At 46.5% G+C, this 26580-nt stretch overlaps 1 protein-coding gene across 3 annotated transcripts in view; it reads left to right on the top strand.

The window, feature by feature from the left end:
- Positions 1-6985: 6985 nt before the first annotated feature.
- DNAAF9 (dynein axonemal assembly factor 9) overlaps positions 6986-26580 on the top strand; it is an 83495-nt gene continuing 63900 nt past the window's right edge. For 2 of the 3 annotated variants that reach the window (XR_014583175.1, XM_083833053.1), the window contains exons 1-4: positions 6986-7172; positions 17005-17084; positions 23191-23310; positions 24093-24217. Coding sequence is in view for 2 of the 3 variants with exons in the window: in XM_083833053.1 (XP_083689179.1) it covers positions 7075-7172; positions 17005-17084; positions 23191-23310; positions 24093-24217 (423 nt within the window). In the remaining variant the exon portion in view is untranslated. Of the gene's footprint in view, positions 7173-9392; positions 9595-17004; positions 17085-23190; positions 23311-24092; positions 24218-26580 lie in introns of those variants that run through there. The other variant, XM_083833054.1, reaches the window with a different exon arrangement.

Below are 26580 nucleotides of genomic sequence, written 5' to 3'. Positions count from 1 at the left end.
CCGATGCCTTGTCTTCCCCGCAGGCTCGTCACGGCTGGGTCTTCCTTCCAGACGCTTTCCCCTGAGACTGTTTAGCTCGTGAAACGCAATAAAGGTTGCTCACCGGGGTTCAAGCTGAGCTTCTCTGAAGCTTGCCCGCCAGCTCTGATTTCTGGTGATTTCCCAGCTTTTAAGCAGCAGACTGGAGGGTTTCACTTTCCAGCTGTAACTGTCCTAGAGGTAGGGAGAGAGGAGTTTATTAGTAAACCAAGATTTATGGCTGGTTGAGCCCGTGTGCTGCGTATTTCGCAAGAATAACTGGGAACGGGGAAGCTTTCCTTCCCAAGGCTGGATTTTAGGCTCTGCTTGATGTTTCACTAATGAGTGGTTTCATTCTTCTTGCTCCCAGACACAAAAACGCCCTGCGCCAAAGGGCAGCGCATTGACCAAATTTCTCCCCTTGCATCCCCTTCCAAACCTCCGTAATCACAAGTTTGATTTGCAAAGGCTCCTTTTCCTGGCCGTTTTGCAGCTGACCCGGTTAAAGCGAGCCGTAAAACGAGCCGTGTTCCCCCGATTTGTCTTGGTGGCAGCGGGACGCGGCGGCTCGCGAGCCCCGAATGCCGACATGCAGGGACGTTCGCCCCGTAGATCACCGGGATCCGTGGGGGACATCAAACCGATGAATACGTGGTGTGGAGGGGACAATGAGCTCGGCCCCATACATCACGGAACAAAAACCCAGGCGCTGAGCCCGGCGCGGGGCCTCGGCTGCCGGCTTTGTCCCACCCACGGGACCCCCGCCGGTTCCCATGGCCCCACCATGAAGGGGGGCTACGAGCTCAGCCCTCCGCCCTGCGGACCGAGGCAGGATGGAAGAGGAAGACAGACTGCTGCTGGCCTTCGTCATCACCTGTGTTTTCACGGATGATGTCCCACGAGAATGAGTTTCATTTATCAAACAGGGTGAAGGCGATCACCGCTCGGCGTTTGTCCATCAGACCCCTGGCTTCCCGCGGAGCAAGCCGAATGGGAAAAAATAGCTTTCCAAACGATGTCGGTGCTGCTTCCTTCCCCTCGTCCTGGCTCCTGGCTAGCAGAGAGCTCGGGGCTGCTTCACTGAAAGCTGGGAAACTGCAGGGGGACGTGGTCAGGAGCTGCATCTTGCCATACAAGAGGTCTGGAAGGAGGTGGCAAGGCAGTGGTGACTCTGCAGGATGGAAGTTAGCAGCAGCAGGGTTTGCAGGTATAAAATCCTTCTTTGGGGAAGGTGAGGAAATGGTTAAGAGGAGTCAGATCCGCTTTCCCACTGTCTGTGGTCCGCTCCTCCCCTGTAGGAGAGGGTCAGCGCCGGACCGAGCGTGGTGGTGGGCAGGAAGCCGCGGGAGATGTTGGCCTCAGCAGCACGAATACATCACTTAGATGAAATGTTGGCAAAAGGAGAAGAAAAGCTTAGGTGGATTTTCCCTTCCTGACATCCCCGGCCCTGTCAGCTCGCAGCCTCTCTGAGCCAGAAACCGTTACAAGAAGCAGAGTCCGAGTGGGGGAAATTCCAGATAAAGAGATCTGGCTGTCTTCTGGGGAAAGTGCAGGGCAAGGGAGGGAGGGCGATGGACCCAGAGAGAGGGCAACAGCTCTGGGAGTGTGTTTAGCAGAGATGTGCGCCAACACAGCACAGCTCTCTCTCGGATCTTTGCAGAGCCCCTAGCAAATTTCCAGTGTGATGCAACGGGGTTCGAGGGAATATAAGCATGCTGGCACATCGGCTTTCTTTAGGCACCTTTTGTGGGCTTTGCAGGAGCCCAGAGCCCTCCAGGACCACCGGCTGAGGAGCTCTGCCGTGCACGGGGAGGCTCGGAGATGCTCCTCGCCTACGCATCCAGCCTTTGAAGACGTTGCATTGCCTGAAGTCGCAGCCTCTCCGGGCCTGATGGTTGAGGCCGACAGGTAGAGACTTGAGAGCAAGCTGGAGAGCTGCATAACCTGGTGCTGCCGCCTTAAATCATGTTTTAAGAAGCGTATCTCCAGGCAGGGTTCAGAGGAGACTCCTGGAAGGGCGAAGCAGAGGGAGGGGAGGGATTTGAGCCCCGGAGGGAGCGAGGTGGGAGAGGTGGGAGGCTGGTCCTGGAGATAACGAGATGCAGGGGAGGCCACACAGCAGGCGCAGCAGGTCCTGGCTTCCTCGGTGCATCTGAGGCTGAAATGAGTATGTCAAAGGGGGGGAAAAGAGATGGACATAGGGCTGGCTGCCTCCAGGAGCTGGTGGCCACCCAGCAGGAGGATGGCCGTAGTGCTGAGGGTGGATAAGCAGAGGCTGGTGTCAAGCACTTGGAAAGGAGCAGGTCCAGGGAAACGTTTGAGGTTTGGGGTTGTAGGACCCAGGGAGGTTGTACTGTCTCCGTCCTTGGGGGTTTTCAAGATGACATTCAACAAAACCCTGAGCAGCCTCATGGCTGACCCTGCTTGGAGCAGGAGGTTGGAGCAGAGACCTCCTGAGGTTCCTTCCAACCTTAATTTCCTTACAATCCTATGATCCTAAGACATACCCCGACGGTTCTGCACTTGCAGAGCCTTTCCAGAGCATCCAGGAGTTACAGAGGAGAAGCCAGCACATCATTCCAGACAATCATTTCCTGGTTTTTATCAGACAAATTGCACACTGGTAAATCTGACATTCCCAAGCAGCTTTAGAAAATGCTACCTTTAACCTCCAGGGTCACGCTGCGAGTGAACAGGTGAGAACTGAATTTGATTTCACGGAGCCAGACAGAATAACACCAGGGAACAGAAGCTGGGTGGATTTAAAAAAATCACATTTTTTTTCCATCAAGAAGTGTCACAGCGTAACACCCGGAGATGTCTCAGACCATGCTGGGATTAAGGAGCCGTGACGCTGAACTATTCTCAGGGACTATTCTCAGGGACTGTGGTTCCCCCATCCGGCAGCAAACGCCTCCCTGCTCCTACCACCGCTGAAGAAGTCAACGACAACTTCAGCAGTTACCACCAACAGCCCCAAATTCCGATTTCCATACCTGCATGGGGTAAGCTACAGCAAACTGCATCTCATAAATCTCTCCATAGTCACCCTCACACCTCTCTTTGCTGAACTCTTCACTTAGAAAGAGCAGGGCTATAAGAAGAAGAAACATCTGGTGGCAGTGCTGGTTTTGTGATACATTTCCTGTGCTCGCAGGATCTCGGTGTGTCATGTCTCCATCATCTCCTGTGCTCAGCTTGCTGAGAATGAACTTGCCTTTTTATTTTCCTTGACTCGGGGGTTGCCTTTTGCAATGAGAATAAAACAATAACTTAAGGGTAGAGGAAATCTTAGTATCTGCCTCCCCCAAATAACACCTGAGAAGAACTAAGATCTTTTAGCCTGGAGAACTTGGATAAATGGAGTAGGAAGTATTTATCGCCATCATCGGTTATTATTCATTTTTCCCTCCCAAGGTAAAAAGTGGGAAACTTTTGTTACAGTCTTGCTTTATCCCCAGCTGGTGCTATTCATAAATGTTTCATCAGGAGCTCTGTAGGCAGCACGTCTGTTCTTGGTACGAACACATCCGCTGCTCTGAGGACCCTGCCTGGAGGGTGGACTCTGCTGAAACATTTATGGGATCCCATAAACTCTACAGGATCCCATAAATCTGAACGGAAGGCAGGAAAAACAATTCTTACAAAACACAGTGGGCGACTACCTTGTTTGTTTACCACAGGAGTATGGCACGCTTCTTTTTTTTCTCTCTAAGAAGTCTGAATTATTTCCTTAAAAATGCTGTCACAGTGGGAGAGCGGCTCATTGTATTCCTGATGCTATACATGGATAAAAAATAAAATAAAATTGAAAGCCCTGAGAGATGTACCCTTGGCTCATAGGAAGCTGGAAGCTGACTGTGAGGTCTGTGTAAGCCATAAAGCTTTTCTGTTTGCTATTCGTAACAGTTGTGCTGCCCGTGCCACCGTTACCAGCAGCATCTCAGCTGTGCCTGGCACCACAGCAAGAACCAGAGCCAGAGCTGTGACCTCCAGTTTTATTTCTGTAGCTGCCTCTGCCCGGTCAAACACAAGGGGTGGAGAGACATCTCCTAATCAGTAAGCTGGGGATCCACCATCCTGGAAAGTCCTCCAGGATGGCTCATGGCTGGCATGGACAAGGACATCAAAGCCTTCCAACAGCCACCAGCCTCCAAACCAACAAAATGAGCAGCCAACGCTTTTTGGTGGGAGTTGTTTGGCACGGGACATCTCAGTAGCGCGGGATGTATGCGCTTATTTTTGAATCAGATGCAGTCATCGGCCTGGGGGTGAAAAGTTTTGGTGTTCCCTACACGGAGGTTCTCCAGGTGCACGTCTCGGGGCTAACAACAGTTATTTTCAGCCTCTGTGTTTCCAGCATTGTTTTCCCCATCGGTGCTGCAGGGATCTACTAAAAATAAAAAGGTATTCATGGGAGAGGGTGCAAAGGCAGCTGTTTCCATAGGCAGGTGCCAATGCTGAACTAGCCAAGCTGAAAGCACAGTGAGAGAGAGCACTATCAGGTCAAGCAGAGCCTTTACCCAGGTTTTGTTGTTTAATATCGGACAAGATTTAGGCCAGGAGAACCCACTAAGGAACACCACCAGCAGGTTCCCCCCTTTCCATAGCACTCCGCTTTCCTCTTCCTTTCTTTGGCAATTGTGATGGATTTCATTCAGTGTTTGCAGCCTTCAAAACATGCAACAATAGTGGGACAGTGAGGCTCAGGAAGCGGGGGAGCAGGAGTAGCTGACGTAGTGTCCGCTCCAGCCATGCTGCCAGGCACCCCTTCCCCTTCCACTTCACTCCTCCAGGAAGCCTGACCTCTTTTGGGTGTTTTCCAGGCTGTTAATCTGCTTTAGCATCACAGGGGAAGGCAAGGCTGTGGATAGCAACCCAGGGCAATGCACCAGTGGTTTAAAATGCCTTCCCTTGTTGGCTTGAAGAAGGGACTTCAAGGCAAAACGGCAGCAAGCGCTGTCCCAGGAGGTTGTCCTTCACCTCTCCTCTCCTCTCTCTCCATGGCCTTGTTGTGTATTTGGGGCTGAGGAGCTCTGCATGGCCCTGGGCAGGCGGGTGAACACCCCCATCAGGCAGGACTATGGCCATCAGGGTCTTGCTTATGTGGCAAGGAGAAGATGGAGCCAACACAACACCCATGTACTGGATGAGGATGGGGCTTGCTGCAGGGAAAGGACATCAGGGGCACGCTGCTAGGAGTCGTTCCCTTCCCTGCACGAGTGCTGGATGAGGAGGGAGCCTGGCCCTGGGTTTAAGGCTAGTGGTTGTAGCCTTGTAACAGAATCACAGAATCACAGAATAATTAAGGCTGGAAAAGCCCTCCAAGATCATCTGGTCAAACCACCCCCTTACCACCACTGTCACCCACTGAACCATGTCCCCGAGCACCACGTCCAACCTCTCCTTGAACACCCCCAGGGACGGTGACACCGCCACCTCCCTGGGCACCCCGTCCCTACACCTGACCACTCTTTCTGAGAAGAAATGTCTCCTCATTTCCCACCTGAACCTCCCGTGGCACAACTTGAGGCCATTCCCTCTGGTCCTATCACTGGTTACCTGCGAGAAGAGGCCGACCCCCAGCTCCCCACACCTTCCTTTCAGGCAGTTGCAGAGAGCAATGAGGTCTGCCCTGAGCCTCCTCTTCCCCAGACCAAACACCCCCAGTTCCCTCAGCCGCTCCTCACAGGACTTGTGTCCCAGGCCCTTCACCAGCTTCGTAGCCCTTCTCTGGACATGCTTCAGGGCTTTGGTGAGCAGCTGGTGCTGCTCGTAGCACACCAGCAAGCTCATCTTGAAGCACATCCACAGGCTAAAAAATCAAGAAGAGCTCAGGATGGACACGGGATGTACACCGTCATTGTACGAGATGGGGCAGGGCGGCATGACACCTGGCTGCGGGACATTTGTATGTGGTGATATCGGGTCACGGCCCGGTGTATTTATCTGATCTCTGCCCCGTGGCAGAGGGCAAAGTCTGATTTCGGTTTCAAGGGCAGCACAGCCCTGGAACAAGCTCCAACCTGAAGAGAGAGGTTGGTGCAGTCCACAGCCCCGGCAAAATATATAGCCGCATTGAAATACAATGTAGAGAGAGGGTGTGGGACAAAGGGCTGGGTGGTGGAGGAAGAGGAGGATGCACTCTCTGTGTTTTTTTAATTTTTTTTTAAACAAAAATCATGCCCAAGGGACTAGTGGAACAACTCAGTGATCCTTGTGGGTCCCGTCCACCTCAGAATGTTCTATAAGCCTGGGACTGCACGATCCTCATGGCATCAAGTTGTGTCAGGGGAGGTTCAGGTGGGGAATGAGGAGACATTTCTTCTCAGAAAGAGCGGTCAGGCGTAGGGATGGGGTGACAGGGAGGTGGCGGTGTCACCGTCCTGGGGGTGCTCAAGGGAAGGTTGGACGTGGGGCCTGGGGACGTGGTTCGGTGGGTGACAGTGGTGGAAGGGGGGTGGTTGGACCAGATGAGCTCGGAGGCTTTTCCAACCTTAATGATTTTGTGATTCTATGATTCTGGGGTTCTTTTATTTTATGATTCTGTGACCCCACAGCTCAAAATGGGGCACGTTTGGGGTGGGGGGGACCCAACCCCACAGCCCTCAGGGGGCTCGGGCGAGCCCATACCAGAGCGGCCGGGGGGGGGCCAGAGGGGCTGTGCCGGGGGCTGGACGCGCCCATGACAGGAGGCGGGGGGTGGGCTGGGCGCTGCGCCGGGGGACAGGCGTTGGACGAGCCCATTCTCGTTGTGCGGGGGGGGGACAACAAACCACATCCCTCACTCTCTTTACACCCATCTATTGCCGGAGGGAGAAAACCTTTAGAACCTCCTCAAAAATATTTAAACTGAACGTCGGGCTGCGTTCTGTCCGCCGCCGAGGCGAGGAGCTCGGGCGGCGGTGCGGCCCATCATCCGTTCCCCCCCCACGTCCGTTCAGAGGTGGCGCGGGCGGGGCGGGGCGGGGCGGGGCTGCGGGCCGCGGTTGCTGGGGGCGCCGAGGTGCCGCGGCTCCCCTCAGCGGCTCCCCTCAGCAGCCCCCCGCCGTCGCCATGGCGCTGTGCGGCCGCTCCGCGCTGCTCCGGCCGGGCCCGGCCCCTCGCCCCTCGCCTCGCCGCGCCCCCGCCGCCGCCGCCGAAGCCTTCGTCAGGTAACGGGAGAGGGGGGTGGGAAGGGGCCGAGGTGGGTGTTGGGGGGTTGAGGGGGCTGGGAGGGGGCGTTAGGGGGGGGAGCTGTGGGGGCTGGGAGGGGGCTTGGGGCTCTGAGGGGACGCTGTGGGGGCGATATGGGGGCTCTAAGGGGTTCGGGGGGGGTCTATGGAGGCTCTTAGGGGACGCTGTGGAGGCGATATGGGGGCTCTGAGGGGTGAGCGGGCTCCACTGGGGCTCTGAGGGGACGTTATGGGGGCCCTGAGGGGACTGGGGGTGATAGGGGGGCTCTGAGGGAGCGCTGAGGGGGGCCTGAGGGGGCAGGGGGGGCGTTTGGGAGCTCCGAGGGGGCCAGGGGCGATATAGGGGCGTTTTGAGGGCTCTGAGGGGGAGCTGTGGGGGCTCTGGCATGGCTGGGGGCTCTGAGGGAGCGCTGAAGGGGCCAGGGGTATTGCAGGAGTGCTGAGGGTGCCCCTGGGGAGGGTTTTGTGGTGTAAGGGTGTGGGGGCGTCGAGGGGTTCCCTTGGGGAAGGGATGGGGTGTTTCGGGAGCTGCGGGCACTGAAGGTGGTGATTGAGTAGAAAAAGGAGGTGTAAGGGACTTGGGGGGGGTCTTGGGGCAGGGTGTGGGGCTCAGGGGGTTTGGAGGCACCGAGGGAGGCTGCAGGAGGGGTGGCAGGGGTGTCCAGGAGCGGTTTGGGAGAGGCAGGGAGGCCAAATTAGGGGGTACCTGGGGCAGAGATGAGGGAGAATCAGTCCTGGAATCGTTAAGGATGGAAAAGCCCTCCAAGATCATCTGGTCTAACCGTCCCCATACCACCACTGTCACCCACGGAACCATGTCCCCAGGCACCACGTCCAACCTCTCCTTGAACACCTCCAGGGACGGTGACGCCACCACCTCCCTGTCACCCCGTCCCTACACCTGACCACTCTTTCTGAGAAGAAATGTCTCCTCATTTCCCACCTGAAGTTAGGTTGCATTTATGGAAACAAAGGAGATCAGCGCGGTGTGTTTGTGTGGGCAGCTGCTGGGGGGCTCGTGCAGAGCTGCCTGGGGGCACAAAGGCGCTGAGTTTCAGGAACAGGGAGGGCAGGGCTGGAAGGAGATGGGACATGGGGCTGTGTTAGGGGATAATGGTGGCTCCCCGGGAGCTCAGGTGTCAGCTCAGGTATCTTTAGGTTGCTAGCTCTGGTCTCTTTTTCAAGGCTTAAGGTGTGTGCATTGAGCTACGGTCTGTTATCTGAAGTGTTTTGAGTATCCCAGAGAACAACCCATGGAAATAACGACTGCAAGCAGCAAGCATTTTGTAGTACAATACGTGGAAGTACTCACCAGTGAAAAATCAGATAATAGAATAACCGGGACGTTGCATATGAATTGCAAAATTGCTGCAAACAAACAGTTGGCCAAGCTATTTGGTATTAAAATGGCTGTATATTTGCCACAAGCTTTCTTTTTTGTTCGAGAAGGGAATAAGAGCATTTTTATTTGTCAGACAATATGCCTGTAAAATGAGAAATTCTGCACCGAGAGAGAAATGGAGGTCGTTGTGTTTGCCTGGAATACACGAACATGGCTGTTCACGGTGGTTGTGTTCCTTCTCAGCCAGCCGTTAGGAACTGAATTGATCACAAGAGGGAAGGCAAAAAGAAGGGATCTTTTTCAAATACTTGTTTCCCACTGAATAAATTAACCGTATTTTTGCTTATAAGGAGCTTGCAGTTTGTTCATAGCTGGAGAGGATCTCGCAATTCATTAGTAAGAAAATACCAAGAAGGTAAAACAAAACAAAAAAAAACAAAAACCAAGCTGAAAGAGAAAATGGTTTCCACTCAAGCCCCCTTTCTTTATGAGTGATTTCTGTAATTTGAGATCCTGTTTCAGAGTTGTCATGAGAACGTTCAGGCTGTGAACATCTGCAAGCTTTCGAGCTCCGCTGGGAGATCTAGACAGCATCTGTAATTTGGCGTGTTTGTAGGAGGCATGTCATCCGTTTGGTTTTTTTTCCTCTTCAACGTTCGTTCTTGTGCAGTTTTTTTTTTCAGTCCAGATGGAGGAGGGAGGCCAGTGTTTGCAATAAATTTCCCAAGCAGTCAGCAGATACAAGGCAGTTAATAAAAATAACTTAAAACAAAACAATCCGTTACCCTTCCCTCCCCCCCGCCCCCAAGTCCCAAACAGGAATGGAAAAATTCTTAAGACTATATAAAGAATAGAGAAACGGCCAGAGATAATTCTTGGAGTTCTTCCACATGCTTCAGAGATTTGGTCTGCTGTGTGGTGTGCTGGAAGCTGGCGTTGCCACAGGGACCCGAAGCACTGTAACGACAAAAGGAAGAAAGCAAGTTTTGTAAATGAAGAGGAAAAGTCCCTTGACTAAGAGATGAGCATTGTCCAAAAAAGGGTGCTCCTTTTTAGAAGGTGATGTCATGCTTTATGTGTCTGTGTTTAGTAGGGACCACATGTTTTACTTGAGTATACGTGCTTTTTTTGATCAAAATCCCTGTTAAGCATCAGCATCTGAAACCAAGGTGAGCTTGTTCTGTTTGGTGTGGATTTGGACCCACCCAATTCTGCGTTACCCTTATGTAAAATAGCGTAGGCAAATCCTCGTTCTTATTTACCCACATTTCTAACAGGCACACAGCAAGAACTCATCTGCATTTTATGTGGGGAAATGCAAAGCGAGTACTTGGGTTTGTTTGACATTGTCTCTGCCTCTATGCCTGACGTTATTATCCTCTGCACCGTTCTGTTTTTAATCACCGAGTGGTTAAGTGTGTGGCTTTTTTTCCTACAGCTTCAGAGATCTGTCGGTGGGGTGTTCGGGAACATGGTGCTGCAGAGACAAAAGAGCTGTTGTGGTTTCCCAACCCATTCTAGCTGGGGACATACGTATCTGTGTTGCAGGATTAACAGTTTGTATCCGCGTGTTCCTTGGGTAATTATGCCGAGGGTCAGGATTTTGTAATGGTAGTTTCACCTAATTTTTTTAAAAGGAATGCTCTGTATTTTAGCTATGCAAAGAGGGACCTAAATTAGCTTGTTGAAGGGAGAGAAACAAACCCTGTTCCCTGCATTTGGGTAATTTTCTACCATGGTAGGGAGGTAAGAGGCGTTAGGGTCTGTCAGCTGCCAGTTTGGGGCCAGAGTTCAGTGGGATGTGGAAGTGGAAAGGCAGGGTGTTGCTTTGTTAGGTGATAGGTTTTCTGAGGTGAGTGGTTGGCATCCTCACTGACATGCTGCAGTTTCAGAAGGTGAAACTACAGAGCCAGTGTACACACGTCAGGCTGTAAAATAATGCATCGTGGCTGCAGGTCAGGCTGGCATCTGCGTGTGCACAGCTGATGGGCAACCGTTTGAGTGCACCCGTGGAAGAACTTCACTTGGCTTCCAGCCCGTTAGCTGGTGGTGGGACTTCCAGTTGTCCTGAAACCACGCTGGCGTGTATCTACGTGACACTTACATTAAATTAAAGCAGGTCTTGTCTGCGAGCTGCTCACAGCAAACAAGTGTGCTGAAGGGCTGCGCTGGATCCAAGTGTGGTTACAGAAATACCGGCGTGAATATTGATGTGCAGCTTTATTAAATAGTGCTGCTGTTCGGGTGTGCTGGGGTGTGAGAGGTCCCAAACAAGCCTGGAGTTTGGAAACGGCACCGCGTAGTCCCAAAACCCAGTAAGAGTCTCTTCTGTGCTCCGAGATCCCTGGGTTGTGGTAATGAATATTACTCTCCAGTTAAACTGAAGAAGCAAGGAATTTGGTCCTGCAAAATGCACACCGAGTTGAAGTTTCTTCCTCTGCATCCAGTCTTAATGTTAGTTACTGAATGTTGCTAAACACTGAGTGTTTCTGAAGACACGAGGTCTCCTGTTCATAGGCAAATTGCCTGTGTTCTTTGTAGAGAAATTGTGAAAATAGCTGCAAAATTATTGTATGTGAGGTAGGTGTACACAATTGTCTGAGTGCCATGCAGTAAAGCAGAAATATTTTGGTGAATTAAGGAAGTAAAAAAGGGGGGGGGGGGGGGGGGGGGGGGGGGCAAAAAACCCCTCACCAACCAACCAAGAACAAGCATTTTCAGGCTTGATATTAAATTTCAAATAAACTGCTTTTGAAATTCATGAATTTGAGAGCCTTTAACTCAGTCTGGCTTCTGGTTTCTGTTTTCATAAATACCTTAAGATGTTGATTATGTTGGAGTGTGGGAAATCCAGTGCTCTGCTGTATGCAGACAACAACAAGGGTTCTGGTAGAAATTGTGAGGTCAACAAAAAGCCTGCGAAGAATAAACTTTTTTTTTTTTTGAGGGGTAGAGTGGAAACAGATGGTGGTAGCAGCCAGTTAACAAGGAGTGGGATCTGTGGAGGGAAAAAAAAGCGTGAGCCGTTCTTTATCTTTACAATTTCTTATTTTTATTTTTAAATCAAGTACTTAAGGCAGACACAGCCTTTAACGTTAGGTAGACAGCACGAATCCCTCCAAGTCATCACCCGAAGACGAGCCTTGATAATGTGAAGATTTGCACGATCTTGCCAGGGGTGTCTCCGACGTTGCTTCCCCTTGTCGGCTGCTGTCTGGTAAAGCTTTACCACGTGCGGGTTTTTAAGACTGCCTAGCCTTTGTGGGGGAGGAGTGTAACATCTGCCAATATGGAGCAAAACATGCTCAGCTCAGCGCTCCCTACGGCAGCGGAGTTGCATCCATCATCTGAGCTGCACGGTGACCACAGCTGCGCCATCCCAGGCGTTGGGCGAGCCAGCCTGGGGGAATCAGGGTAGGAATCAATGGGGGATCGGTGCTGGTCCTGATCCTGCATGAAGCACTGCTCGACTGCGATGAGAAAACGAAAGAATTCAGCTGGCAATGAGGGGTGCAGTAGAAGAAATACGTTGTGGAAACATAAATTTAAGTTAAAATGCCGGGTGGCGTTATTTTCGAAATATATTTGTTTTTCTCTGACTGTGAAAGGCACAGTTGTTAATTCTCCGTTTGCTGCCAGGCACGGCGTGTGGCGCTCTGCCTGTTACCGAGCTGTGACAGGCTAGGCTGTTATAAAGCAAGGTACTTTGCATAATTAGTAGAAGACGTGTGAACAGATGAGCGCTAATTCTTAGAAGTTAATGACTGTTAATTTTCTTCCTTTTTTTTCTCATCTACTCCAAGACTAGCGGAAGATCAAGAATTGAATCAAGAACCTCAACGGAGCGTTTCTTAATTGGCCTAAATGCGCGTTATTACCAGATGCTACCCCAAAACGTGGCTTTGCTTTCTGACCCTCCTTCCTTGACAATCAGATTAGCTTGTAATGGCTGAAAGGATTATACATATGTGTACTTTTTTATCCATGGTCTAGAGTTTGTGACTTGACATATGGCTTCAAGGTTGTTGGTGAGATACAAAGGCAATGAGAAGGCTGAGACAGTCCCTTGGAGCAGTGGGGGTGCTTATAGTGGTGTAAACCCATGTAGAAACTGGAGAGATCCTCACTTCACCTGCTTCAACTCCATACCTGCTTGTAAAGCAGCCCGGCTGGCTGTGCTGGTCTCGCTGGGCTGTTTGCTGCAGACTAGTTCAGGTAGCTCACAGCTCAGGTCTTGTCCGAGGCTCACAGAAGCCCAGGACTTTAGGGTTTCCTTACAAGGGCTTCACATAACTGGTTTTGAACCCCTGTAACGCTTGTTTTCAGCATCAAGCTACTGCAAAATGAAGCTGTGGTTACGTACGTGCAGGGATCCGGGGCCCCATCTTCCAGGAGAGCATCCTGAAGCCCGGAGGGTTGTGCTGCTCTGCGGAGATCCTTCGTTGCATCTGTTTGAAATTGTGGTCCTGGGCTGAGGTGGAAAGGAGTAAAATTCAGTACCCTTGCTAGGGCACCCGCTTTGGAGGTGGGAAAAGTCACAGATTTTTGTTCCCAGGACCGTTTCTTTGTTTTTGTCAGATGACTGTTTAATGTGAAACGCAAGAAAATGCCATTTTTTCCTCTGACTTGATACGCAGTCTAGCCTGTATTGTTTAAAAGCATGTAGTAAGAGTTCTAATTATTCTCTTCAGTGTTTCTGAATAACGTCTTTATTCAGAGACTGAACTCTTTGGTTTTTAATGTCAGCCTCTGAATGTAATGATTTATATACACATGAAATGACGTTGAAAATATCTCTGAAGGAGCTTTTTCAAAGATTTCTTTCACAGAAACCACCTCTTTAACCAAGGCAAGGAAAAATGTTCTGCTGAAGGCTGTCCAATATTAGAGACTGAAATAAACATGTTTACGGTCATACCTTTCATTATGAAATAACACATAATTTGACCTATGCTTTTTGCTTTCATGTCAGGACTATCTCCTGAATGAGATGTAAACCTGACAAACTTTGCTTGGCAGGAATTAGCAGCTTTATCCGAGAGCTTTATGTATTTTAAGGGGTTCCCTGAAATTAATCTCTGTGGAAGATGCTGAACGTAACTATAAGAGTAAAGTATTTAACCTTTTATCAGACCATGAAGTAGGAAAAATACCTAAGGAAGGAAAAAAGACCCAGAACAAACACGGAAGTGCATTTTACTCCCCCCTCCATCCTCCTCCCCCCCCCCTTTTTTTTTACCCCCTGAAATTTACTTGAATGGATAAGAAAATGCTTTTACCAAGCTCAAAAAGACAAAAACTCTCTATTTTGCTCTTCTCTGCTCATTGCACGGGCCCATATTTCTGGTTTGTCTTTACACATGATGAGCGTATTTGATCAGGTCTCCTTTTCATCAGGGATGTTAGTGTGAAATTGAGATTTGAACATCTTAGAGAGGAGTAACTTGTATCTTATAATAACGCTTTGGAATGAATGAATCTTCCCCAAGGAGTTTCCACGCTCGCTCTTTGTTCAAATTTAGCTCTAACCACTCCTTTCCTTTAGAAGTGATCCAGGGCGGGGGGGAGACGGCAAAATCAAGGTATGTGCTCGTGCTGTGTTTGTAATGCGTAAGAGCTTTAAAAAATAATTTTCAATCAAGACAAATGTGCCTTTGGAGAATTGGTTAAATTTGCCTTCAGAGGAAATTTGAACGCTGGTAGCGGAGATGGTTTTGAGTCCTTTCTCTGCGAGGAGTCTATAGAAAATCTGCCTCTTGTGCCTTTCGTTTGGAAGCATTCATATTTTTTCTGATGACAGTTTCTTTTCCTACTCTGAGCAAGAGCAGGAAGATGCGTCCTTTGATATGGTAAGTTGTTTAATAAAAGGCAGTCTGCAAGCTGCTGATTGTGTAACTGCAGATGTCCTTGGGCATGCTTTTTCAGTCCTTCCAGTCTGTCCTTCAAATGGTCTTGGGAAGCGTGGGCTTCTCCTCGGCAGCCCTTCCCAGATACGTTGAGCAGCAGTTTTGTTTTCCCGTGTGCTTTGTCTGCACGTGAAGCTGCTTCCACGTTGCAACGTTTGAGGGCTGCTCTAGCAATTTTACTTGGCCTGCAGCTGGTCCTTAAATATCTGCAGGCTTGGCTACATGCTAACAAATGATATAAGTTCAGTTTGTTTGTGGAGTCCAGGGGATTTTTCTACTTCTGCTCTTGTGACATGGAAAGTACATACAGCACCCTTTTTTTTTTTTTTTTGGCTTGCCATTGGGGATTGTTTCACCCCTAGCTAGTCTGGGGTCCTGTTTAACAATGGAGTGAAAGCTTCCCAAATAAGATACAAAACTTTTAGGTTGGGACATGAAGTTTTAGGGTTAGGTTTTAATGAATAATTAGGAGCCGCTAGTCTGTGCAGCATGAAGTTCAGTGTTTCGTTCACAGAACTCATAACATCACCTACATGGGCAACAACATCTGATATTAGTAGCGGCCGACTAGATGTCATTTTGCTGTCATCAGTGCCTAATTTCTTTCTGTATCTCAGACTGGATCAAAATGCCAGTTCATACATACACCGGACTATGATACGGTGCAGCATTTAATACGAATTGGGAAGTTTCAGGCAAAAAGAGAAATTGAGGGGTTCACAGCTCAGGCAACTCAAGAGGGGAAGAAATAAATCTCAAATGTACATTTGCACACGTGGATCTTAATTTTTTTTTCCTTCCCTCCTTCCTACGGAGGTATCTTCATGTTGTCTGACCTTCACTGTTAGTGTGGATGTTCAGATTGCACTTAGATGAGCTGTAATGCAAATCTTTAAGTCTGTTCCGTCTTTCAGAGAAAATAGAGCATGATAATTGTGGGATCACTGCAAAGAGCTATCCACCTTTTACTTGGTTTAAGTAGCTATGAAAATAGGAGTACTTGATGTGGCTTTCTTGTTTATTTCAGCAGATCATAAATTTAGCTCTGTTTGAGGGTTTCTGTAAGAGAGAGTTGTTTCCTAGAGCTGAGCAGCTCAGTTGTATAAACAAGAAAACATTCGGTATTATCAGCAGTGAAAATTCTTGCCTTTTATCTGCTTTAAAACAAGCTCACAAAAGGTTGGCTAGAAGTACAAACTGTGTTGCTCTCTGTGTGGCTGAGATCCTTGCGTAGCTTAAAAACGTGTATTGGCCAAGATCAAATTGATACGATAATTCATTTCGGTTATAAAAATCTTGGCAAGACTCAGTAATGTTTTAAATGTAGATTATCAAAGGGTTTGCTTTAGGCTTATAATTTTCTTGAACTGTTTATTCTAGAAAATAGTCACAGCTGTAATATAGAAGTCATGAGAAAGATACGGTGCAGGTTACCTTATGGAAATGCTCTAGATACCCCTCTGGATATAGAGGGGAATAAAGTTCCCTTTTTATCGCTTGCATGAAGTGTTATTCACTCTAGACTTGGTTTGGTCTGTGGTTTGCTTCCTGACTGGAAACTCAGTAGTGTCAATTAAGTTTGTTAATTGTTTTTGAAGAGAAAAATCTTTCTTAAACTGAGATTCTTTGGGAGTTGAGCTTTCGTTACGCAAAATGAGAGTGTTGGCTCCATATTTTCCCATTATGGACTAAGCAAAACACTAGAGAGAGAAAAGCCGGCTCCAAGGGAGAGCTGTAGCACCTGAAGCCTGCGCTATAACAGAAAATCCCCTGGCTGGTGGTTGTCTAACCTCAGTGCTCGCTAAAACTGCTTTATTTCTGTCTGAAGGTTGCCTTCGTTCTGTAAGTGCTTGTAATAAGGACGGGGTGTCCCCCTTCAGTCGTCATGATGCTAATAAGCAACAGCATCGTTGGGATACCGACAGGTAGCTTGGCACCGTTCCTTTACTGCCCAAGGGCGTGAATAGGGCTCTGCAGGTTTGGGTGGAGAGGCAGCTCTGGTCCTTCCCCTCCTTTCCTACACGAATATTGGGCTTTTTGCTTTGGTTTTGTGGGGGATCTGGGGCATCTCTACCGTGTAGTTACACAGGTTAGAAGTTGCCTGGTGGTGCTGGGGCGGTGAAACTCCCTCTTGTCTTTTGCAAACTCCTCCTGGGCTGTCAAAGCTTTTGCAGTCCCTTCCCATCACTTTTCTACCTGGGTGTCACCTGCCCTGCGGCGCTTTGCGCTGTGTTCCCCTGGTAGGGGCTGCCTTGGGGAGAGGTGAAGGAAAGGAGCAGAAATTCCTGTTAGAGATCAGAGATGAATGAGGCACTTGGTTAGAAGGAATTCTTACGGGTTCTGGTGTTCTCTCAGGGCTACTTGTGAATATTTTAGCGGATAAAAATAAATAGTCTGGGGCTGGTTTGATAAGAGATTTAAAAGTATTTCAGAGAAAAGATACCTAAGCTGAACCGTCTCCAAATAGTTTTTATAACAAAGGAAAAGGGAGGTAAACCTTGCCCTGCCAAATTTGAGTATTTTAAAACATTGACTTTAAAGACCGATTCTCTTTCTTTTGCAGCTGCAGCCGCCTTCGAAACATTCAGAGTATCCTGACACAGAGCAGCAAATCTCAGCCTGATGGAATCCTTTGCATTTTAGGTTTGTGTTACTTTTTTTTTTTCCTCCCACTCTTCTCACTGTATTGATGAAGATGCCATGAGTTTCAGAAAGATGAATATTATCTCCTCCTTCCTGTCCCATCCCTGTTTGCCAGCTCTCTGATTGCTGCACCCTTTTCTCTCTCAATATTTCTCAGGCCTAAGTTCAGGCAGACTTAGTGCAGTAACAACAATGATATTAATGTTCTTCCAAGCCTTAAGAAAATTGAGTGGCTGGAGGAAAGATGAAATCTGTCTTAATGTCCAGATTTAAGGAAAGATAGGAAGAATTTAACCCATCCATATTTAGAGTAAACAGTCAGCTGTCCGGGCGGTGTTTGTGCTCTAGCTGGCGCTTGGCATAGGAGCTGAAAGCATACGTGTTGCAGCTGGTTTCCCCACGGAGGCACGGATGTGGAAGAAACTAGAAGGAGCTGGGTAAGACCCTAGGAGTGCCAGGATTCGTAATCATGATCTGCAGGGCTGTGGGGAGGGGTGGTTGAGAGCTGGCTCAGCTTGTAAGATACGAGGAGGGGGAGAAGGGGGAATCAGGAGCCAGGCAGAGTTAATAAAACTGGATTTTAGCAGGAGGGTGGTCTTCCCTCAGGAGAAGTAATTCAAAATGCACTTAAAGAGTTGCTTGAGAAACCTGGGAAGCAGTTGCGAGTTAAATGGTGGTGTTTAAACAGTATGTGGTTTCCATGCTTTATTTCTTCTGGGGGTAGGAGAAAAGAGAATGCAAAACAAAGCTGCGTGTGGAGGTATGCTACAGGAAAGTAACATTTTTTTTCTGATAGTTTTATCATTTCTGTATGTAGCATTGACTTTTGTTTCTTAATATATAATTAATATTGGTACATTAAAGAAGTCAGGAACGATGATTGAAATTCCCTGCAGGATTGGACTAGGGTAACTGTGCAAATAACGTGTAACAGTTAAGGATGGAAAAATCGAGTGTAGCCCTAAAAAAGTTGTGTAGTAATGGGTTTGTAATAAGAAACAATACAACAGATAGTTTCCTGCCATAGCCTGTTTTTGATTTTTTTTTTTTGAATGGTACAGCAAGAAAACTTGAAGAAGCTTTCTTAGTGGACCACAAAAATCTTAAAAGGTGCATAACCTAGTTCTCTTTTGATGTCGACTATGTAACAACCTTCCTAACCCACATTATTCACAGTCATAGTTGAAGAAATCTTTGGTTAAGTAGTAACTTCACAGGTAGGTGACCTATTAGGTGGCTCTGTCAACCTCGCATCAAAACTTAATGATACAAGATAAATCACTTGGTTTGCCTTTTAATGCCAGTCAAGTTCCGTAAGATACCCCAACTTGTGCCATCTCTTAATTCTGGCCGTTGACTCTGCACTGCTCCAGGACTCTTAATTCTGAAGCTGCAGTAAGTCTCAAGCAAAAAAGTCACTCAAAACATTGTACAGCTTTGGGGAAAACATCAGAGGCAAAAGGAATTCCTTTGTGTAAGCCTTGTGTGATGTGGAATGTTTAAGACCATGCATAAGGCTGCCTCTTAATGCGCGTTTCTGTTATGGAAATATAGGAAGCGTGTTTTGTCATTAGACTTGTGCTTTGCAGTAATCTTTCTGCATGCACAGTGGGGCTGTTGTTGTCTGAGCTGACCTGTCTAATGTAGCCGGCAGAATTTCTCGCATAACTTCTGGTTAATCAGGAATGTCTCTGTTACGAATACATTAAATCTGTCTTCAAATTCACACTTGGAGTGACAAAAATATCATCTTACATCTTGATTCCTCTTGACTTCTATATAAAGCAGTTAATCTTTTACACTTTTTTTTTTTACAGTCGCTGCATTTTATATTTCACCTGGCTCTTTTTAATGACTTGGGGCTAGTGTATTTCCCTCCCCCCAGCTTGCCTTTTACCCACTGCACGGTGAGATGAAACAGTATAAAATTCACAGCTTCGCTTCAAGTGGTGCAGCATTTCTACCGGAATTGGGAAAATTCTAAAGAGGTGCAGAACCGACCAGCTATTGACACAAGACACATTTAAATGCAGATCTGGCTAATTTTAAAGAATCCTGGGTCTTGTATTTTAAAATGGTTGAGCAGTGGCATTTCTGCATTCTTTGCTGGTGACAAAAGGCATCGCAGCTGACAGGAAAATGGCATCTGGAGGTCAGGAGAGAAGAGACGCGTGTCAGATGCGTCTTAAAGAAGCTGTGGTGTCTCAGCTGGAGTGCATTGCTGTTAAAGCTAAGAAAATATATTGAACTACCTAAATTATACTGTCAGCTACTCTTTTATAATGCTGCTGTTTCTCACAATTTACTTTGGGCAGATTTTTAGCTCACGGTTAAGTTGACGTGATTCCTGAGGATGTGTATTTAGTAGGCTCTCTCTGTAAATCTGACTGTAGGTTGTAGCTCTTCTGACCGTAGATCAAACTTTGTGTCGCAGTTCAGCATAGCTAAGGTAAATTTTTCCAGACCTTGACATTTACCTTTTATACTCCCTGAAGAGAGAGGATAGGAGCACTTTAGAGCCTGTGCCAGTAGATCTTCAAGTTACCTTGTTTTTTCTCATGTATGACGATGACTTTAGGATCTTTTAAAATTACATCTGCACTACAATGAGCTCACGCACTTAGGATATGGGAGAAACCTCACCAGAATTTAGTACGTTGAACTGGTTTTTCATCCCATCTCCTCTCTAAATGAAGACTATTTTAATAATTCAAGTGCCACTTCTCTTGGATGGCAGCTGTACAACCGTGTGATGGTTTTGGGCAGCTGTCAAATAGGTGACCAGTCCATTTGCTCCAGCCTCACCTTCCTGCTACCCCCCTGTGTCTTGAGAGTTCACGTGAGTGTTTGAAGTGTTAGGGAACAGGTATTGCTTTTGGTGCACAGAGATCTGTCAGGAATGCATGGCTGGGACCAAGAAAGAGTGACTTGTCTTTTCCTGTAGATTGCTTATGTCAGTTTATCAGCTGAGAAGTTGCAAACGAGGTGGCTGAGCTGAATCCCTTTTTGTTGCAGAAAAGGGATGCAGCTCAGAAAGGGATTTCAGTTGCAGAAAAGGGAGTCTCACCCTGTCCCTGGTCTCGTGAGCAGCAGCGAGCTGCTGGGCTGCCTCACTGCCTGGCTACACCCTCGTGAGGAGCTGAGACAGCCTGGGATTACTCAGTTTGTGGCTCTCCTGAGCCAGGCGTGGGGGTTTCCGAATTACCAGCCTTCCCCATTGTTCTCCTGAGGGCTCCTGACAGGCTTTCTGGAGGTATCCGATCTTTGCCTGTGTTTCATTTCCTGTTTGTTTTCCACTAACTGGATCTGTGCCTTTAACTGCAGATGCTTCGGTAGAATAGTGTAAAAGCCCCAGTGTGAAAAATCCTGTCTGTAGTGGATAGTAAAAAATAGTAAAAAGGAGTATTCTGCATAGTCGGTGGTTTTATGGTTCACAAATTACTTCCCTGCTGTCCTGTCGGTGTGCTGCAGGCAGCAAGTTCTCCTGTGATCTCTGGTATAAGAATGAAGCTGATCAGCTGCCCCCCCTTGTTAACATCTTCCTTTTGTCTTCCCTTCTTCTCTTCCTGTCACTGAAAAAGCAGGGTTTTGCTTTTTAGCTTTGAAGATTTCTGAAGACCTGGTGCACCTGGATGCTTCTCTCACTATCCTAGGGATGGCTACCTCTTAATTTTTCTATAAGGACTGTTTTATCTTCTGATTTCACGTGCTTATTATTTCTCTCTCTTTTTCTCCTGGTTCTCTGTTACTCGTAGCCTGTCCCCTAGGCTCACCACCTTGACTCTTCAGGGTTTAGAGACCTCTGTAATGAGCCTGATTGGATGAAAGTGGCCGTGACATTTGCACTTTCCCCTTTGTTTTGCCCATAGTTGAGTGTGTCTCGTTAGATTAACATCTGATAAGTGCTGTTTGCTTGTGAAACATTAGCAATACCTCTTGCAGAACTGATCTAACAGCTTGCTGCCGCTGAAAGGGACCATCGGAACTCCTTTGTGCTCCATTGATTGCTCATCAGATTGTCTTCAAAAGTTGCTTCAGTCAGGCACGTAAGCAGTAAACCAGTTTATCTTCAGGACACCGTGTGCTAATTTTGTAATGTCACAGTGGATTTCAGGCTGACCGGTTATGTTTAGAGTTCCCAAGAGCAAAGGGGTGGTTACTTGCTGGAAGGAGGGTCTTTCCACCCTTGGTTCTAACTCAAGTCCTGCCTTGAGATGGGAGCTTTGGTACCACGATCAGTTTGTTGAGCCCCATTGAATTTTACATTACACCGGTACATCTGCTTTTGTGGGAACGGAAATTTAAATTAAAAAAGAGAACCGGAGAATGTTCTGCCTCACCTTGCTCTTTTGCTTGCTGTCCGTCTTTAAGTTCCCAGATCCAGGGCAGTCTGGTTGTACAGATTATTGGCACAGCGATGACAGAGCATTGCAGCAGAGAGGAAAAACGAGCAGCTGGGGCTGAGAATTATTTGGCTGAGTTGTACCGATGCTGTGACCGGAGTTAGAGATGAACTGCTAAGGCTCCCCTTTATCAGGGACACCTAACATCCAAAGTCCTGGCATCACAGAACAGTTTGGGTTGGAAGAGACAGAAAAGATCATCCAGTTCCACCCCCCCTGCTGTGAGCAGGGACACCTCCCCCTGGCATTGCGGCTCACTTTCAGAAAAGCATGTTCCAGTGCTGCGTATAGGAATGGGAGGTCAGTGCTAGAAGCTAGATAGCAGAGGAATGAGGATTTCAAGATCCTGGCAGAGTTTTGAGGGCTGAGAAAGCCAGGGCTAGTGTGGTGTAGTTTCCCCCTTTCCCAGCACAGTTCAATGAACTCCATGTTATAGCACGCTGTAAGAAGCTACGAGCAGGGAGCAGAAACAGTTTCATAGCTTCAGCACAACTTGAAGTGATTCAATTCATCTCTTCTGTGTGCTTAAACCAAATATGTGATACTTGGGAATATATGTCAGCTATCCAAAGAACTATTACTAGGCAAAGGAGAGGTTTTTTTTAAGATGTGGGATTCAGTAACTGGAGGCAGACACTGCATCTGGTTAACACATTAAAGCCTAAAGCATAGCTCTAAAAAAAAAAAAAAAGAGTGTAGTTAGGAGAACCTAGTGTTTGTTCCATTTTCTGATGTGCTCAGGTGACTTGAGAGTAGTTTGATTTGCGATGCAAGTCCCAAAGCCCAGACATCCAGGCTGGGTTATTACGTTATCATTGTACTGATCTCGTTTGGATGGCAGAAACAAATGATACGTTGGCAGTCATCCAACTGTATCCTAATACAGCTTGGTGGGAAAACGTGACCTTAGTGTTTATGAGAGATTTTGTGGCATTCGAGACCCGTGATCTCTACCATGTATGGATGTTGAGGATGCTGTCTCTCGAATAGCTTTACCTGTGGAGAAAACTTGATTTATTTCAGTAGAATTAGGTCTGTTTTCCAGAGATGAAGGTCTTCCCTAAATCTGTGGCTTCTTTTCTCTTGTATTTGTTTGTTCTTAACTCTTCATGTTACAGATCTTCAGTCCTTTTCATTTTATTTTCCCAATAACCACAAAACCTTTTTTTTAATGGAAGCTGTTTGTATACCATATGTAATGTTCGAATGTCTTTTGACTTGTTAGAAGTCTGCAGTGGCTTTCTGGTGACTCAGGGATTACACTGTAATACTTGCGAGATAATGTTTAATCATGTATTCTAATGCAGGAGATTTAGGTCACAGGATTAGTTTGTTAGGAAGCTTCTATCAAGAACATATTCATTGGAATGAACACTTCATCCAGACAGATGTCGAGTTTCAATTACTAGATAAAATTGAAACTCTATTGCTTCATAACACTGCAGAAAACTAGACTATTTTTTATGCGGGACCTGTAGATTTAGGTCAAAAGAAGAATGTCAGCATGTAGCAATGAACTTGCAAAAGCTCCCTTGTTCCTCCCCTACTTTCCCACTGTGTTCAGCTCAGAAGTGCCCACTGTCTGTGTGAAGGTGTTCAGGTAATATTCCTGTTTAAATAGTTTTCTTAGCTGGGAAGAACACAAACTTTACAGGTGCAGTGCCTTCAGACACAACATTTCATGTATGACTTTGCTTTTGCAGGAATAGACAGCCGATACAACGAAGGTTGCAGGGAACTGGCAAACTATCTGCTTTTCGGCTTGTATAGTCAGAGTAACAATGACTTCGAGAGAACTGGTTTTCCTGAAGAAGTGCTTGATGGTAAGTAGTATACTCAGCATTTTCACCAATTCTTCCGTCCCTCTGCAGAGAGGCTGGGCCAGGAAAAGTGATAGACAACGGGGAAAAAAGAAAAAGCCAGAAAATTTCTAATCATGTATATAGACCTGAAAAACTGTTCTAAAAACACTACTGAAGAACCCTTGTTCAAATTTCCTCCCACCCCCCGTCAGGACTTCCTCCAAATGATCTAAACACGGAGAAATACACCCATTATCAGAGTCCTAGATCAGTCATGGTGTGTTTGTACATTTATCATCAATTATTATCTGATCAAACCAGTGGAGTTCTTAAAGACTAAAGCTATTTTTTTCCTTTACTTTAACATATTCCCTTATTTTCATGCAACTTTGAATGTCCTACATGTTGTAGGGCTAGTTTTCAGTTGGAGCAACCTGATGTAATATCAGGCAAGAGCAGCTGTAGTTTACAGTTCTCTAAGTGCTCTGTGAGTCCTCATCACTGACACTCTTGGCTTGTCAAAGGACAGGCTGACGCAAGTTCTGTGCAAGACTTCAGAATAAACCCGCGGTTGTTCTGGACAGTAAAAAGTACTATTGTACTTGGAGCAGCGTAAAGCTGCCAACTGTTCCATTAAAAAAAAGTGGGGAATGATTGTTTATTCAAATAGTTAAATAATTTCTTTTAATGAGGCACATTATAGGAAAAGTGTTTTCTGGTCAGTTCCTGTGCTCTTTTTGTGTTCGTATAATTCTATATATGGAGTCTTGATGCTAGAATAATACTTGTTCTGCTTGTTACAGATATAATCATATTAATAAAACCTGATAGTGTCCATCTGTACTGTAACCCTGTGAATTATAATCATCTTTTGCCATATGTGGCATTTTGGAGGAACTTGCATTTTCACTGTCTAACTGAAAATGAGGTAAGTGGAAAATCAGTGCAGATAAGAACTGCATTTCTGTAATATCTTTCTGATGAACTCATATTCAAAGTGGACATTTGTTTTTTATGTTCCTTCTGGAATCTTTATTTCATATTCAGTAGGGAGTGATCCGCATCTACATATGGGTATTAATTGCTTTGCCTAATGTGTGTGAGAAGAATATTTTTAATACTTTGCAATTGCTGGAGCATTAAAACAAATTGCTTCCCTCCCCCGCTAACTTATAATTGTTTTGATATGACTCAGTGATCTTTTAGTGAGGAAAAACGTGGGTTGTAAAAAATACAGAATCTGAATCAAGTCAAATACTGAGATTCTGAATCAAAGCACTGAGATTTCCAGCGATTGTCTTGTTTGCTGTCAAAGCAGTGTTTTAATGCTTTGTATGCCAATAGTTTCAGAACATTGGAAAAAGTTGGCTTAGCAAGCCATTTAAAATGAATAAACTATTATGTATTTTTATTTTAACTTTCAACTATTCCTTTCAAGAGCTATTAATTTCAGTAAGGAAAAAAGCTGGGTTATGTCACTCACTTTGATCAGAACATGGTTACTGGATAAGAGTTTCATCTTGTAGTTCAAAAGTCAAGGTATTCTTAGAAAAAGCGATCTTTATTGTAGTAAAGAGAAGGCAAGAGAAGTAAGAAATGAAAATAATTGTTTGCCATTCCAATTCTCTGTAATGAATAACATAAATGAGGATGCTGGTGGACAATTAGTTGCTTAGCTGCCAAGGAGTGTGCCACTTCGGCATGCAGTATTACAAAGCAGTGTGCTATTGTCTCCATGTGCTACTCTGCAGGCAGTTCTGGTGTTTAGGTGCAGAATAAGAACCTTTTTATTCCAATTGAGACTGGAAATTATCTTTATTTAGACCCATTAAGGCAAGCTTTTTTCCCCGTTAGGAAACTGTGTAGTTCCCTCTCTAAATTAGAGTGATACTGAAATCTGAGGGAAGTGGGGCAGGAGCCTTGATGTAAATGGGTGAAACTAGTGCAAGAAGAAATGGAGAGGGAAGGGAGAGAACCATTTTGTTCCCTTGAGCTTCCAGTGATGGGGGTTTTGATCGATAGTGTTTTTGTGTGGCTGTTTTGTAGTGAGATTTATATCACACAGTTATGAAATAATTTAGAAGGGACCTCCAGAGAACACCTTGTCCAGCCTCTTGCTTAAGGCAGGGTGAGCAGTGAGATCGGATCCGGTGACTTGAGGGTTTTTATGGCTGGGTGTTGAAAACCTCCAAGGACGATGACTGCAGAACTTCTTTTGGCTACCTGACCCACCACTTGACTGTCCTAATGGTGAAAAATGGTGAAAAAGCATTTCCTTTTATCCAGTCTGAATTTTTTTGTTTCACATCATGCCCTTTGTCACGCATCCTGCCGCTGCACACCACTGCGAAGAGCCTGGCTTTGCCATCTCAGTAACAATTCTGCAGGTGTTGAAAGGCAGCTATGGGGTGCAGCCACAGCATCTGAACAGTGCCAGGACCTCGGCCTTTCCTCCCTTGTAGGACAAGTGCTCCAACCCCATGATCATCTCGGTGGCCCTCCAGTGAACTCAGTCCTCTTTGTCAGTGTCTTACTTGATTGTGAGTCCCAAACTGCATGCGGTATTCTAGATATGGTCCCCTGAGTGCTGCACAGAGGATAATTACGTTTTGTTTGGATGTAAACAGCTGAACTATAGGTTAAAATGTGCCATAGCAAAATCTAAAGCCTCATAAGGCTTTTCTGTTGCTAAAAACCACATGGAAAGGGCAAAGCAGCATGCCTGAAGGTGGTCAAACAGGCATTTTGGAATGAAGAATGGAGCAGTTTTTACCACACCTTTGCTAGCACAACTGTAATCTAAGCTACTGAATTTTAAGCTGTATCTGCTTATGGGCTTTTGTATGATTTGTTATGGTAAGTAGTTACCTTAATCACACAGTGCTGGCTTGAAATAATGGTGTAAGTAGAAAGGTAACCATACAGAAATGAATGGAAGAGTTTGGGACTTCTAATGCTGAAAATACAAGGTGCATTTCACTGCATCTCTCAGCTCATTCACATAAAGCAGAGCTTCCAGTCACATTTCTCTTGTGTAAGATTGCCAATTTCCTAGATTACTTCTGAATTAAAATAGAATTAAAAAAAAAAAGTTGCTGTGTCAGCCTTTAGGTGCATCCTGTTTACAGGAAGATTGTCTGTAGTGGCTTTTAAGCAGGCTTTTTTTTTTTTAGTGGTAGAAATAACTTTTGCTTGTTTTTCAAAAAGTGAAACAAAGTGCTTTGGAAATAAAGCAAGCAGTGCCATACCTGGCTCAGTAGCTCTTGATGAGGCTGGTAAAACCTGTTGCCT

This window comes from Anser anser, assembly GCF_964211835.1.
Source record: "Anser anser genome assembly, chromosome: 4".
NCBI lineage: Eukaryota > Metazoa > Chordata > Aves > Anseriformes > Anatidae > Anser > Anser anser.
This window is presented reverse-complemented; position numbering and strand designations above follow the sequence as displayed.